At 40.7% G+C, this 15,693-nt stretch overlaps 2 protein-coding genes across 3 annotated transcripts in view; one reads left to right on the forward strand and one right to left on the reverse strand.

The window, feature by feature from the left end:
• Positions 1–6,745, reverse strand: part of LOC113589030 (zinc finger CCHC domain-containing protein 24-like) — a 25,574-nt gene extending 18,829 nt beyond the window's left edge. Inside the window, exons 1-2 of the mRNA XM_027028477.2 lie at positions 6,263–6,745; positions 2,395–2,595 (exon numbers count right to left, since the gene is read on the reverse strand). Of these exons, the coding sequence (XP_026884278.1) occupies positions 2,395–2,595; positions 6,263–6,496 (435 nt within the window). The 5' untranslated portion in view covers positions 6,497–6,745. The remainder of the gene's footprint in view (positions 1–2,394; positions 2,596–6,262) is intronic.
• A 1,241-nt stretch (positions 6,746–7,986) lies between these two features.
• Positions 7,987–15,693, forward strand: part of anxa11b (annexin A11b) — a 16,157-nt gene continuing 8,450 nt past the window's right edge. The window contains exons 1-7 of one of the 2 annotated variants that reach the window (XM_027028474.2): positions 7,987–8,202; positions 9,620–9,950; positions 10,125–10,156; positions 10,349–10,519; positions 12,860–12,947; positions 13,230–13,324; positions 13,895–14,008. In XM_027028474.2, coding sequence (XP_026884275.2) covers positions 9,629–9,950; positions 10,125–10,156; positions 10,349–10,519; positions 12,860–12,947; positions 13,230–13,324; positions 13,895–14,008 — 822 coding nt within the window. In that variant the 5' untranslated portion in view covers positions 7,987–8,202; positions 9,620–9,628. Of the gene's footprint in view, positions 8,203–8,583; positions 8,760–9,619; positions 9,951–10,124; positions 10,157–10,348; positions 10,520–12,859; positions 12,948–13,229; positions 13,325–13,894; positions 14,009–15,693 lie in introns of those variants that run through there. The other variant, XM_027028476.2, reaches the window with a different exon arrangement.

Consider the following 15,693-nt stretch of genomic DNA (forward strand, 5'->3'; position numbering starts at 1 on the left):
TAGGATGGCAAATAAGAAGCCAGGTCTGACTGCTGCAATACCACAGCCTTTCTTGACAACACACCCAATCAAATGTAAAGCAAGACAGTTCAACCATGCACTGTATGAGTAACCTCAGACATCACAGCCCAGTCACCATGCTGTTTTCCAGGTCATCCTGACTAGAATTTAAACAGGAACTCAACATGGGAGGTGGGAAGCTCTGTGTCACCTAATACAATATTTTCTCCCAGTTCCATCCCTCCATCCTCACGTTTTCCTCTTGCCCTTTTTTTTTTTCTTTTTGCAGGAAGTGCCCCAGGGCAGCTCTCTCCACTGGAGCAGTGTATGAGCCGAAGAATGTGTTGTAGAGCTGGATGCTGTCTGCCTTCAAGCGTGCAGACTACCGCACAGGGTAAAAGGTAAGTGGAGGCTGACTCAGCACTGACTGATGAAGACCTAATCAAGCTTGGCTGGTTCCCATGATGATGAAATGGGTTTGAAGACTTATTTTTCTCTAAAGCATATTGTTTCCATTGCTTCAAAAGTGTCGGTCACTGCACAGTTTAAAAATCTCAGTATTTCTTGTGCTTAAACATAAGGTCTTTATGCCTTTTTCAATAAGAGGGAGAGATTACCAAATGGTCATGTTTGGTAGAAAAGCATTACATAACACTTGTCCTCACTAGTAAAGGACAGAGCTGCTTTAAATCCCCATGCCCAAACATTCTAACGGCAACATGGTGATGTCACAGAGGGCAGATGGATCAAATGGGTTTCAGGCCTCGGATGGGTTGTTGTCCCACGGTAGAGACATCTGTTGTTGTAATCACACCTACGTACACACACACACACTGAACACCTGACTAAAAGTAACCTCACACACAGATTTACAGCATGCACTTTAAAAAGTGGATCTCTGACTTTCTCTGCACCAAGAATCAGAAGGTTCATATCATGTGGAAGCTGATTGCTGTTGTTACTGATGACAAATAAATACTAAAAGTGCCTTAAGTCCGCTGATGTGTAAATGCCTCTTAGTTCTTCTGTAAGGACCACACCTCATCCAGGATTACCGGCAGCAGTCCAGAGGACCACCAGAAAAGTGCGGTGGCTGCTGTGGAGGTCCTGAGCCATGCCAACCGGGTCCTGCAGGGATTTGGGTGTTGCAGGAGTGGGGTTTGGTACAACAATCATCTTCCCTGGCTCTACCACTGGCAGTTTAGTACAACCACTGCAGCACTTGAGAAAGCTGAGAATGGAACAGACTTTCAGTACTGATCGAGAATGTCAAGAATTCCCCTCTCCCCCTCATATATGCACAGAGCCAGAGCAGACCTCCTCTCCTGCTCTTTCTGGGGCTTTGCTGTTTTACTGGTTTGTAAAGTGTTGGAGTGTTATTGTGGGACTACCCAAGAAAGAGGATTTTAGCCTATATATATATATATATACACACACACCCTCTGAGTTGTTACTTTCACATTAATCCAGTTGGACTGAGCTTGAATGTGCTTCTCAGCGTCATACACCAAAATATACCATCAGACTAACACCACTGGACTTTCCAATACCATCACACTCTCAAACGCCATCTGACCTTTCACCACAATCTGGCTCTCCAATACCATCAGACTCTCCATACCACCAAACACCTAAATTTTAAACCATGTGGGATTTCAATCTCTGCTACACCCACTCCAAACTTGGAGAACTTCACAAGGCAAGGTTCTTCAATCAGCTGCAGAACTGAATACAATAGAATAATTTTATCACTAACTCATTTTTATCTAGATACGGTGCTTCTGTTTATGTTGTCGAGACTGTCAAAACTATTCCTAAATATACTTATATGCAGACAGCAGTTTACTCAATATTATGATGCCTGTCTCTCTCATGCAGCTTTCCTTCTCTTTGTGAGGTGCTCCAGGTGCTGATTCTGCTTTGGCCGGTTCAGGCTCCTGTCAAACACCAATTACTAACACTGCTCTCACTCTTGTGTTTCATTTAATTAGCTTCTAATCCCAAACAGCTCTCTGGTCTGTGAAGGTGATGAGCATGGCTGTAGCTAGCCAGCAAAGACCGACACACTTCCTTCTTTCCTTAAGCCCCTCCCTGCTGCTCTGCTGCTACTAGAATCCGTGAGATATCTCCATAACATTCGCTGATGAGCGAGTGGAGTTAGTGCATAGTGCTGGCTACTGAGAAGGAATGCTGCTGCTTAGTATGTATGAGGCTGAAACAAGCTATGTGGCAAGGCTAGATGTGTCAAAAACTCAAACAACAGTTTGGCCTGTATTTGCAACAGATCAGAGAAAAATTTATGTCATATGTCATCAGTCATGATAGACAGTTAGAAGTTAGGAGGAGCATTTAGCTGAGTTCAGGTAAGTTTACTTAAGGAGAGATGGGGTTTACCTGAGGACAATCCTTTATGTAATGACCCTTGTTGAAGCACAGGTGGCACAGGTAATTGGGTGGTGGTCTCTTGCTGAGTTTGCGGGGTTCAGAGTTCACTGATAGGTCACAGAAGTGATCTGTCAGGGAGCTGAGGCTGTCCACGATGTTAGTGATGGACCCACAGGGGGAGGAGTCTTTATATAGACCTCTACCCAGCATCTAGACAGAGACAGAGACACGAGCAAACACATTTAGAGGAGCGTGGACCATTCTTGAGACAAAGACGGGGATGGGGGTGGACACAAAGTGAGGCTGATGAGTGGGTATATTATAATTGTTTTCTATTCCATGTTACATTTAGAAGATGGTGCATGCTCAGATATACAATCTGTACCAAGTCTGGATTCTCCATTATCAAGGAAATATGCTTCAGATGTCTGGACAGAGACCATCTGTATGGATTAAGGTATTTTGCAGCTGTTCTGAGCTGGGACCCACTGGCCTAGAGTAAATTACTTCTCATGTGATTGGAGCCAGTCAACCGGAGTTTATGACAAAACAATTCTTTGTTTGTTTGTGTGTGCACGGTTTTGCTGTTGACAGCGTTTTGCATACTTTGTACAGTACCATCTCTATGGTACTCTTTATAGCATTTCCAGCATACAGCAGTCATCTTTATAATGTAAGATAAAGAGAGGGAGATTGGATGGGTGTGTGTGTGTGTGAGAAATTATATTTGCATCTAAGAGTATATCTCTTGCATGTGGGTGAGTGTATGTGCATGCATGTGGGTGTGTGTGTGTGCATGCTGTATGGAAGGCTGTCAGTAGGCCTCTGTCTCATCTGACGTGGGCTGGTTTTTCACTCTGCTCCACTGCTGTCTTTATTACCAGATCTGAGCAGATCTCTGAAAGAGAGGGAAGTGGTTCTTTTCCTCAGGAAGACAGAACTGCTTTGTCACATGCTGTCCCCTCTGTGACTGAGAGGACACAATCTGTGCCATTGTGTGAGAGGAGACAGGCACCGAAGTGTAGCCTGCACCCATAAATACACTCACACACTCCTAGGGCAACACCAGAAAAAAGGCTCCCCACAGCTGGACCTACTGCAGGAAAGTGCAGAGACATGTCCTCCACAGAAAACACAGAGCTCGTCATGGCATGGACAAATGCTGTGCCAGAAATTAAATCCGTAAATCAACCAATAAATCACTAACCAAAAGCCTTAGGATTAATTTCATTGCTAACTTGTAAATGCTCTAAAATGCTCTTGTAAATGCTCAGAATCTAGAACACTCCTGCAACTTCTGTAAGTGAGTGAGGGAAGAATGTCACAAACAGAGAGAGAGAGCGAGAGAGAATGGGAAAGAAAACACTTGTTAAGCAGAGAAAGAAAACTCACTTTTTAAACTGTGTGCAGTGTGCCAAGGAGAGCTTTTAGGATTTTGGGAAGAGAACCTAACCTGCAACCACTCACACACAAAACAGGCTCTGTGAGTTTTTTTTTTTTTTTTTAACCCATCAGGACTTTTGGGGAGTCCATTATAGAACTGTCATTTAGTTTCTCTTGGGTTCATAGCAGTACTCCTTAAACCATGTTTGTTTGAGTCATAATAAACTGATGGCTAGTAGCACCATCCCTGAACCTCTATGGAAGTAAGTAGAGTCTGTGAGGAAAAGTACACAGTATTGGGGGTTTCCAATATGATGTGCTATAATTATTATTATTATTATTATTATTATTATTATTATTATTATTATTAGCAGTAGTAGTATAGTCACTGTGATAAACTGCATCACAGTCCTCTCTTTTCTGTATAGAGATTGGAAATTATCAACACCTCTGCATGTTTCCTAAACAAAGCAGTTAAACAAATTACAGAAACCTTTCAAACAACAATTAGTGGTTCTGCATAATGAGACTAAAACTTCACTGCAAAGACTTTTTAAAGATGCAGAGAAATATCTTTTTGTACCACTCTTTCCATATACCAAAGATATTCAAGTCATTCTACACATTGTTAATCCAGTGGACCTCTTTTTTGTTTTGCTTTTTCACAGAGCATTTTGAGCTGTGGTCCGTTTGGCTTTTATCAGTGTAGTCTTAGAGCAGATGTGAGCTGCCTCCTGTAATGTAAGATTTAGTGTGCAGACAGTGAACCACTCTGGCAGCTCTAACATCATAAACCTTATCATCTTAGACCGGGACCATCATTGAAAACACACTCACATACCAAGAACACCTCCCTAAGAAGCCATCATGTCAACCATTAATCCAAATTTAAAGCATGAAAGTACACTTATTTTCTTAATTGTTTCTTTCTCCAGGTCCCAATGAGAGAACATTTTTTTCTTATAGATGAGTGTCTAGGTTTTCTGTTTGCCATTTAAAATAAACTGCAATTAAATTACTTTGTAACATTAAAATGTTCAATTTTGTACTGAACTTATTGATTAGTCTATAGCCAACACTCTTACATATTGTAAAAGAATACGTAGGCCGAAAGTTAAATTATTCTTAAAATACTTACATAATCTTGTATCTTTAATATGAGAAATTACTACTGATCACAATTAGTAGTGGAACCGACAATTTGATGTCCACTGAAACAACAAATCACTATAGTAGATTCTCTGGACAAGAGCATCTGCTAAATGCTGTAAATGCAAATGACGAAAACAAGACTTAATATTCCATTGGCTTTATTTGATATAAACCGGCAAGTTTCACTAAACCTTATTTCAGAAAAAATGTTGACATGACCCACACATTTGGGTCTGATGAAACGACAGCAAACTTTCAAGGAGATTCAGAGTTTCTTCCAGATTCTGTATTTTACTGGACAATGTCCAGTAGATAATTGCACAGACTCTGTTTGAGACATCCATCTACAGTGGCACAATAACTAAAATGTAAACTTCTAAATAAAACTGTACTGGATCAGGGTTAGATTGAGGCCCGGCGCACTTGCCTCAAGCTCTAAGCCTGTTATAGAAACGTCATGGCACACAATAATTACAGCACCCTGCAATGAGGCAGTGGAACAGATGGTAAGAGTTCCACAACACGGAGTGCAAGGGTGCTGCACTGAGCCCCATGGAGCAGGGGCTCTCAACTCAAGTCCTGGGGTTCTTTCATCCCATTTGACTCTATCCATCAGCTCATTACCAAGATCAAGAGCTGGAGCAGGTGTGTTGTGGCAAGGAAAACCACAGGAGGGCAGGTGGACCTGTCACTGGAGTTAAGAAGACTGGAGTTAGAATAAAGAACTTGTGGAAGACTACAGGACGCTGTTGGACTGAGTGAGAACGGCAGGTCTGGGTGCTCCGGGGGGCTGTGGCATGGTCATATCTACCTCTACCACCATTCATGGTGACCTTGGACAAGAGTCATAATGACTCATTGGGCCCACAGTGATGAGGAAAGAAGGGAAGATGCACAGGAGACAGCAGCATGAATACAGACACATCAGCGAGTTCAGTTTTACCAGAAGCATCCCACACAGTTTAAGCACAGAACATATTGCAAAAATGAGAAAACATTACCAGAGATGGGAAGGACCATCACACATGCACACCAACTCATGCACGCACGCTTGCGCGCGCGCACACACGCACAAAAAAACCAAACACAAAATCTGAATCATAATATTAATTATTATGCGATTATTAATGTAATTTTGGAAAAGACAAATTCATTTCAGAATGTTAAAGCTTACATAAAAATAAAGTGTTATATATATTAAATATTGTATTTAAATATAAATAAGAGATTAAACTTCAGGACCAACAAGCTGATATGAGCTAACAAAGCCGTATTTTTAACATTTACCCCACGTCTTTTCTAAGACGTTAAAAAACAAACACACGTCCCGAAACCCACTCACCTCGCCGCTCTGCAGTCGCATGAAGCTGTTCAGATAGCTGGAGCCGAGTGAAGAATCCAACTCTTCATCGCCAGGCTTCCTGGACTTTAGATCCGTGTAAGGTGAGTTAGATTCGGGTCTGAATGCCTCGAATGCATTGGCCGGAGAATCTTGTAGAGAGAGATAGACCCAGTTTAGTAGTTGTGCTGGCTGATAGCCGGATGCCGAGGAGTCTATAGCGGGCATCACACTCATCCTTGCAGGATTCCGAGGTTCCACAGCTCCGCCGTTCGCGCACAAGGTGTTCTCACATCCATACGGATGAAGACAGGGCTCTAGAAACAAGCTGACTGTCTTTTCATCCGCTCCAATATTGCATTTGGCTCCGCCAGGGATCCCAGTACGATGCGTTGGATTACTTAAAACACATTGTTGCAGAATGACAGTGCAGGAAAGTTCATGCCATTCCGACGCTGGCGCACTCCGCGCACGGATGGAGTAGAAAGTAAGTGCTTGCCGGCGAAAACTGTGCGTCACAGGCACCGGGCGAATAAGCACACATCGTCGTTCATCGATATCATGAAGTGAGTGATTGCTTTGAGCATTTCCGAATCTGCAGATAAGGCAAATTTTTCTGACTAACGGATTATCACCAAGTCTACCTTAGATCCTCCATATTATAAAAATAAAATGATCTGAATATATGAAGATAAAAAGTTGTAACATTTATTTGAAGCGCAAAGCGGACACTGCCATCTGCTGGTGCTGAATAAATCACCACAAATTTGGCGGTCAGAACTACGCGAGTTTTCAGTGCGAATTCAATAATCCCCAAACAACACTTTCCAATAGTTTTGCTTCTTTCTGATCTTATTGGATTGCCGAAATGTTTGTCTTGAGTTATCCAGGTAATGTTGTCTGAAACATCTAGACTATATCTAGATTTATGCTCTGTTCATTTGCTTTCTCAAAGAACAGATAGAGCAAGACAACGCTCACAACTATGCCAATTCAATTCAGTTTAACCATACAAGAAAATATTACATAAATATTGTTTCGGAGCCATGTGTAACTAATTACCGCAACACGTAGCCCAGTGTTTCCCCCTAGAAGACTGAAAAAAACAATTTTGTATATTGTTAGCATATAGCGACATAGCTAAAGGAAATGGTCTGAAAGAGAAGCAGTGTTACTGTAGATTAAAAAAAAACGATTATTTTTCTCAGATTAATGTTCTTAACGTGTGTAATAACGTTAATACGTACAGCATATCTCAATCATCGATACAATGCCGCGTATTTACCGTTTTTCAAGGGTAAAACTAATAGGGGAAATGGGAATGACACCAGCGAAAATTATCAGGTCAGGGCGTGTTGCCTTTTAGAGTGTCTGGAATAAGGAGGCACCCTGAATATGCAATACCGATATAGTAAGGGTTTACCAGCCATCTCCGATTTTAAAAGGTTGCTAGTAAATGTAACAAAAAGACTTAAAAGACGCTGAATGTTCCTGAAAATGAACCCGCTGACCACACTCCATCTCAGAAAACACGATAAGGATAAGGATTAAAAAACCTTACTTAAAAAACCATGTATTAATAGCATAGCTTATCCGCCTATTCAGAAGATGGATTTAGAATCACCCCAACATGTATCTAATTACAGGCCAGGACAAGTAAAAACAGACATACAAGAATGTGTAAAACATTTGGTAATGTTTAGCATACACCCTGGGATATTGGTCTAATACGTCAACTAAGTGCCAAATGGTCTAGGACGATATCAGGGGTTTGCAAGGCAGCCAAGACTGCGACCTTATTTTCTGTCACAGCTACATTTTGTCAAATTCAAGGTCCCATTGAACTGTGGAAGGAATGCCACAGACACACCCACCGTAAAGGACAATCACTGTTGTTGGCACTTCCTTCTTCACTCCAAACAGAATCTCGCTTATCACATCTAGTAAGTTCCTTGATTTCTGTACTCGCTTTGATACTTATTTTTATTGGCATCTTAATGTTTTATGATTCAATCTTTACGGTGCTCAGTTGTTTTACCTCGTTTTGATTTGCCGACTTGGTGGATAGATTTGGTAAAATAGAGTTTTAATAAGTGCAGTAGCCTATTCACCTCTCTGGAGTATAGGCGCTAGCTAGCTAGCTAACATAGTTAGCATGCCTTTTTAAAAGGAGAAACCGAAATCGTGGTGCCGGAATTTCGTGTAATATTTTGTTTAATACTTGAACGCGTGCCAATTCTGTTTCTGTTAGCTACCTATTTTTTGCAGCGTTTATATATTACGTAAGTTGGGGTGTAAACTGGAATCGACTGCCATTTTCCAGGAAGAGAGTGACCACTGTTTTCGTACAAAGTTACGTCTGCAAAAACTGCAACCCATTGGCATTAAATAGATTTGTTAACTCATCAGTTAGCGCGGCATGACATTTTGTGCTTGCTTCTTTACGTTGCACCACGTGTTTTTTAATATTCCGTTGTTATTTTGAGGATTGCAGTAGCAGGTGAGAGAACTGTTCCAATTGTCATAAAATAGGATTGTGTAGTCAGACTTTGACTTCGTTTTAGTCATTTATTGTTGCCAACCAGTCCGAAGCAATCTGGTGTAAAGTTTGACCTTCTTATTTCAAATTCACGAGAAAACAGCACCGTCAACCTTACATGCTAGTTCTTAATTTCAGTACGAGGGAAAGGTGGTTTGATTAAAATTAGTTGGACCTCGATTCTGGGTTAAATTTCCTATGTTCAAAGTCATCCTTTTTTAAAATATATATATATATATATATATATTTTTACTTCTACTTGGTTTTTGCAAAGATATGTTTGTAGTTGTTTTGTTTCGGTTCATGTTGCCTCTGGCAATAGACAGTAAGTGGGAGAACTATTAAAATGTTTGAAAGTAATCACTGGGTGGCACTGTTTCGCATTTTCATTAAATTGTCCCATTGAATTTGTGGTGGCTGAAATACATAGTTTTGATATTTTCTTTTGTTGCCAGGCCGTGTTTGACCCGCGGGACATATGTTGCGCACCTCAGGTCTATATAAATGTGTTTTATGCAAGACGATTATAGACTTTGTTCTAGTGTGTAGCTGATTCAGTTAATATCCTGGGAGATAGTTAACCCTACTAGGAAGGTTCTGCATTATGTTGGGATCAGGAAAGGGGAGGGGTTTGCTTGGGATTCCATCTGTCTTCAATCATGGCACAGTAACAGCCAGTATGAGTTTATAAGTCAAACCTGTTTACAAGAACAATACAATCTCTCCCTTACTCTCTCTCCCTTTCTAATGTTCTCTTCCACTGTCCCCCTTCTCATCTTCCCTCCACTTTTCTCTTTCTGTATGTCGTTCTCTCTTCAAAGTTTCCGGTGATGAGTTACCCCGGATACCCCTCTGGATCAGATGGCTACCCACCCCAGGGCGGCGCTTACCCTCCTCAGCAGGGCATGTACCCACCTGCAGGTGGAGGCTACCCACCCCAAGCTGGAGGCTACCCATCCCAGCCTGGAGGCTATCCATCCCAGCCTGGAAGCTACCCACCCCAGGCTGGGGGCTACCCTCCTGCAGCAGGAGGTTATCCCCCTCAGGCTGGAGGTTACCCAGGGCAGCCAGGGGGATACCCAGGGTTCCCACCCCAGGGAGGTGGCTATCCCCAGGGACAGCCAGGGGCTTATCCCTCCATGCCTCCTGCAGGTAGCTGATGTAACTAAATGTTATGTTTGTAAAGGAAGGTAACAGGTGTGAGGAGAATAAAAAATCATTATTTTATTTACCTTATTGCTAAGATATTGTGAGAATTGTATGTTGCAAACATGGCTTTTGGCTTCAATGTACAGTTGTAAAGAGTATTTTTCTCCACATTTATAGGTGGATGGGGGGGGCAGCCAGGCTATGGTACAGTAAGTACACTCTTTAATAAATATTGTATGGTTAATATCATTCAAATTATGTGATGTCATATTAATATCATTCATATAATGCTAATCATTTTGTACTTGTAAACACGTCTGGTGCGTTAACTCCATTTTAGTGGTATAACTCCATGTAAACTATTTGGAGATCTGATGCCTGGTTTCTATGTTCTGTGTCAGCCTGGAGGAGGGATGCCACAGGGCTACCCTGGAGGTCCTGCACCAGGACAGCAGTCAATGCCAGGATACCCAGGGACTGGCCCCACTCCCAACCCATCCATGCCAGGCATGCCTGGGTATGGCGGAGGAATGCCGTCTGGCCCTGGTGCACCTACAGTGCCTGCTATGAATGTAAGCGCATCATTCTCACCCATGATAGGTCAAAGTCCATTAAGACTCCTCACATAATTTGTGATGAGTCCTGAGAGATTGATGAATGCCCATTGTACGGGAGATGCAATGGCCTCTGTCAACCCTGTCAGTGTAATCTGTGAGGAGTCAGAGTCCTAAAGATTGTTATTGGTTAGAGTTCATTATGACGCTTAATATTCTAAGTAAAAGGACAGAATCCATGAAGACATTTTAACAAAAGAGGCACCCCTAAATAAGGATGATTTGCAGGGACACTGCAGCACCCCTTGGAAAATAACATGATTTCACAATTGAATGATTTAGTGCAGTCTATATTAATATTGTATTTCATGAAAATGTGTGCCAACACAAATGAAAAAAAACTGCAAAGGTCCAGAGGAAATTATGTTCACAACTGTATGTAGTTAGTAGGCACTCATTATCAGAGCAACTCTAAATCAACTAAGTCTTGCTACATCATAATGTCATATGGTAGCTTGGCATATGGTTGGAGTGTGGGAGGGGTATATACAATTGTTGCAATAGAGAGCTACCTGCAAGTTGGCTTTCTTTAGTTAACACCCCTAGTGTAATACACCTGATCCTGTTGCTCAAGATGTTCTAAAGATATGAACTGCATTGGGTGGGTTGGCTTGGGGCATAGACTGAACTGCAGGATGGCAGGTCTCTGCATGGAAAGTCATTAGGTAGCAGCCCTCAGGGGTCCTCTCTACTTGTTACAATGCACAGTAGGGTAATCATAGTAATAATAATAATAATAGTAATAGTAGTAGCAGTAGTAGTAATAGTAGTAGTAATAGTAGTCGTATGAGTAGTAATTGTAGTAGTAATAATAGTAGCAGTAATAGGAATAGTAGTAGAAGTATTGATTGTAGTAGTAATAGTAGTAGTAGTGGTAGTAGTAATAGAAGTAGTGTAAATAGTAGTAGTAGTAGTAGTAATAATAGTAGTGTAAATAGTAGTAGTGGTAGTAGTAATAGTACTAGTGTAAATAGTAGTAGTAGTAGTAGTAATAGTAATAATAGTATTAGTTGTAATAATAGTAGTAGTGTAATAATTGTAGTAGTAGTAGTAATAGTAATGGTATGAGTAGTAATTGTAGTAGTAATAGTATCAGTAATAGGAATAGTAGAAGTATTGATAGTAGTAGTAGTAGTAGTAGTAGTAGTAGTAGTAATAATAGTATTAGTAGTAATAGTAGTAGTAGTAGTGGTATGAGTAGTAATTGTAGTAGTAATAATAGTAGCAGTAATGGGAATAGTAGTAGAAGTATTGATTGTAGTAGTAATAGTAGTAGTAGTGGTAGTAGTAATAGTAGTAGTGTAAATAGTAGTAGTAGTAGTAATAATAGTAGTGTAAATAGTAGTAGTAGTAATAGTACTAGTGTAAATAGTAGTAGTAGTAGTAATAATAGTAATAATAGTATTAGTTGTAATAATAGTAGTAGTGTAATAATTGTAGTAGTAGTAGTAATAGTAGTGGTATGAGTAGTAATTGTAGTAATATTATCAGTAATAGGAATAGTAGAAGTATTGATAGTAGTAGTAGTAATAATAATAGTAGTAGTAGTAATAGTAGTAGTAGTAATAGTAGTAGTAGTAGTGGTATGAGTAGTAATTGTTGTAGTAGTAATAATAGTAGCAGTAATAGGAATAGTAGTAGAAGTATTGATAATAGTAGTAGTATTAATAGTAAAAGTAGGAGTAATAGTAGTAGTAGAAGTAGTAAAAATAATAATAATGCTTTACACTGGAATGATTATACAGAGATTACAAAGTTTAGATGATGATAAAGTACATTAATTGTGAAATATTAAATATAGTACCCAATAAGCAATGTAACTGAGCTAGTAAGAATATTTGTAATGCCTGCTATATCCTCCTTCACACTATATTGTTGGCCTGCTTTTGGTTGTGTTTGATATGGACATGGGACGTCATTCTGCTGCTGTATTACACGTTCACACCTGCACCTGCTGTCAGTATGTTGACACAAGGTGGACCAGAGGCTCAGTTCATAGACTCACCTATGCAATGTCAGCATTGAAGTGTCATGATCGCTGCTCTTTAAACTAACCTCACCATAACTGCCTGGCTCAACATGAAACCAGCCTGTTGACAATGTCTGTGTCACTCTGTCACTGTTCATTTGTGTCCATCTGTACTTTCATAAACATTCTTCAAGCACTGGGTTTTTGAGGGTACATATTTTCCCTCCGGCTTTGCTTATATGGTGTCACAACATTAACATTAAATTAAACATGTCATATAACCGACTCTTTTATATAGACACTGTTCATGTGTTTGGGTTGTTGTCTAGCGGGGTTTCCGTGGAACCATAAAGGATTTCCCTGGTGCCGACCCTTTCCGAGATGTGGAGGTTCTCCGCAAGGCCATGAAGGGCTTTGGTGAGCAAGAACTGGCATTTAAACTCCACACAATTACACAGCTATTAACATAATTAGCATACATCAGTGAGCGTTCATCATGGCAGAAACCTCAGAAAAGCCATACAGAGAGTACCTTGGATTTCATTCTTATTTTGACCATTAGCTAAATTTCAAATTCTTGTTAACTGGTTATTGTTTGATATTCGATTGCTTGTTGTTTAGATGGCCGCTTGTTGTTTGTTCGATATTTGTTTGTTTTTTGTTTCTGCGATTGTTGATGAAGGTCTTGCTGTCTTGCAGGCACTAATGAGGATGCAATCATTGAGTTGTTGGGAGCCCGCTCCAATAAACAGCGGGTCCCCATGGTGAAGGCTTACAAGACCACCTATGGAAAGGTGAGCCCAGCAGCACAGAGGTCCAGCCGCATTCGAGCACTTCCACGGGAAAGCAATTCCTCCAGTGACTCAAGTCACGGCATTAGCTTTACTTTAAAGCAGAGACAGTGATGTGTCAGGAATGTCATATGTTCTCTCACTCAGCTCAAAGCATGCGTCCAATGGTTGCAAAGCCAGAAAACAGTACTTTAAAATAATTTTAAAACTGACCTGTCAGTCTTTAACTGGCTTGCTAGTTTTTAATTGACCTTCCAGTCTCTAACTGACCTCCTGCTCTTTCACCTGAATCCCACCTTTATTTTTCTTACATGTTGTAATTAGTTAGAAAGAACTTCATGTTCATAACCCTACACCCTCCTTGCTTTCTTACTCTCTCTCTTGCGCACTCTCTCTCTATAACTCTCATTCTTTCTTCCACTTTATATTATCCTGTTCTGCTTTCTCTCTCTTTCTCTTTCTTTTATTTATCTGTCACCTTTTTCTCTCTCATATCTTCAATCTCTTTCCTCTCTCTCTCTCTCTCTCTCTCTCTCTCTCTCTCTCTCTCTCTCTCTCTCTTCTGCCCATCAGGACCTAATCCATGACCTGAAGTCGGAGTTGACAGGCCACTTTGAGGAGCTTGTGCTGGCTATGATGAAGACCCCAGCAGAGTATGATGCCTTTGAGCTCAAGCATGCTATAGTGGTGAGTGTCCACCAGAATGGATGTTGTCTGACACTTTAAGCTCTTACTACTTTGTGTTGCTTCAAAACTGGAGACCCAAAATGTATAAAAAATTACTACTTTCCACTAAGATGGCTGCATTAACTGAGGTAACTCCTGCACCTGTGTACAGCCCCCCAACACACACACATGCACACAGTGAACCACTCTCACTGAAAAGGCCCTACACTTAGATACTGCACCTCTGACAACCAGATGTCTCTGCTGGTTTACACTCGAATGGTCTATGCAGACTCTGTTATCTAGATTTGTCTTGTTGAATTTTGTAGAATGTGTGAATTTTTGAATGGGCACGGGTTAGCATTTTATTAAGGTTGCATCCACCTCATAACATATGCTGTAAGTCCATGTTAGATACAATGGCTGACTCATTGTACAATTCAAACAAGACAGTCCTGTAGGACAGGATCTTGTGATTTGTTTAACATGAATATAAATGGCCTACTTGAATAGTGTTTTACTGGTACTAGCGTGAGTCAAGGTAAGAATTTTGGGTGTGTCGAGGCTTTGAACAGAGCTGGAGGCCTAAATCTGCTTGGGGTGTCTGCTCAGACTAAGGGAGTGTGTGTGTTAGTGAACCTTGTCTTCACCAACGTGGAGCAGTGTGACGCAAACTATCCGATGACTCCCTTTTTCATCCCACTTTCTCTTTTTCTCACATCGAGGCTCAGGTGCCCACTGGGTTTTAGGGTGGAGTTAGCCACTGTGTGGTATGTGGAGGTTTAGTGAAATAGCTGTTGGCAAGCATACAATGTTGTGTGTAAACAGCCAGTTTAGAATGGGCTGGGTTAGCTGACTGAACTTTAATGGAACCCCCCCAGCTGAGGGGTTAGTAAAGTTTGGTGTTGGTCTTTCTTGGATGTGTTTACTCACAGGACCTCCTGAATGGTACTTTAAATGAAACCTATTATAACTCTGGTCTTATTATGACTGGTCTTTCAGAAAAATGCTGTTTGTGTTATTTTAGCACAGTTCATATAATTAGCATCCTACAATGATATTACTTTTTAAAATATATTTATCTAAGGCAGTCAGTTTCCTAACCTGCATGTGACTAAAGATCAGGACTTTATCACCTTATGGTACCAAACCAAAAAAATATAAAGCAAAAACATGAGAGATGTTTGACAGTGACACTGTGTGAATGTGTGTCCTGAGATAACAAGATGGATGTCAATTGAACAGCATACCTCTTTTGATATTTTAATGTCTTTTTGGTGTTGCCGCTTAATTTTTCTTTGTACAGGAAGCGTGATATGAGATTATCTATGCTTGACAAGCCCTCCAACTTTGTGTCAGTGTTCCTACAAGAGCAGCACACAAATGCCATTGAAGTGAGCACAGCTGCGGCATGGCACCTCATAAAGCCAGCACTCAGGACTACTGTAGCCTGCTATCTCATTGTCCTGGAAGTAGCTGTAGTGCAGTTGTAAAAGCGACCTGGCCCACGCCTGCACTGTATCCTAGAAGCACCAGAATAACTGGACTTGATTGTTTGAAGCTTTTTGTGGAGTGTGCAATTGTCGAATTCTCAATATGGTTTTAGGATACAATTCACAATACGATTCTGAAGTAATTAATGATCCAGTTCTATATTCTTTACAATCAGTAGGCAGATCATAGCTAATGTAAGTTATTAAAGCTGT

This window comes from Electrophorus electricus, chromosome 14 (genome assembly GCF_013358815.1).
Source record: "Electrophorus electricus isolate fEleEle1 chromosome 14, fEleEle1.pri, whole genome shotgun sequence".
Classification (NCBI taxonomy): domain Eukaryota; kingdom Metazoa; phylum Chordata; class Actinopteri; order Gymnotiformes; family Gymnotidae; genus Electrophorus; species Electrophorus electricus.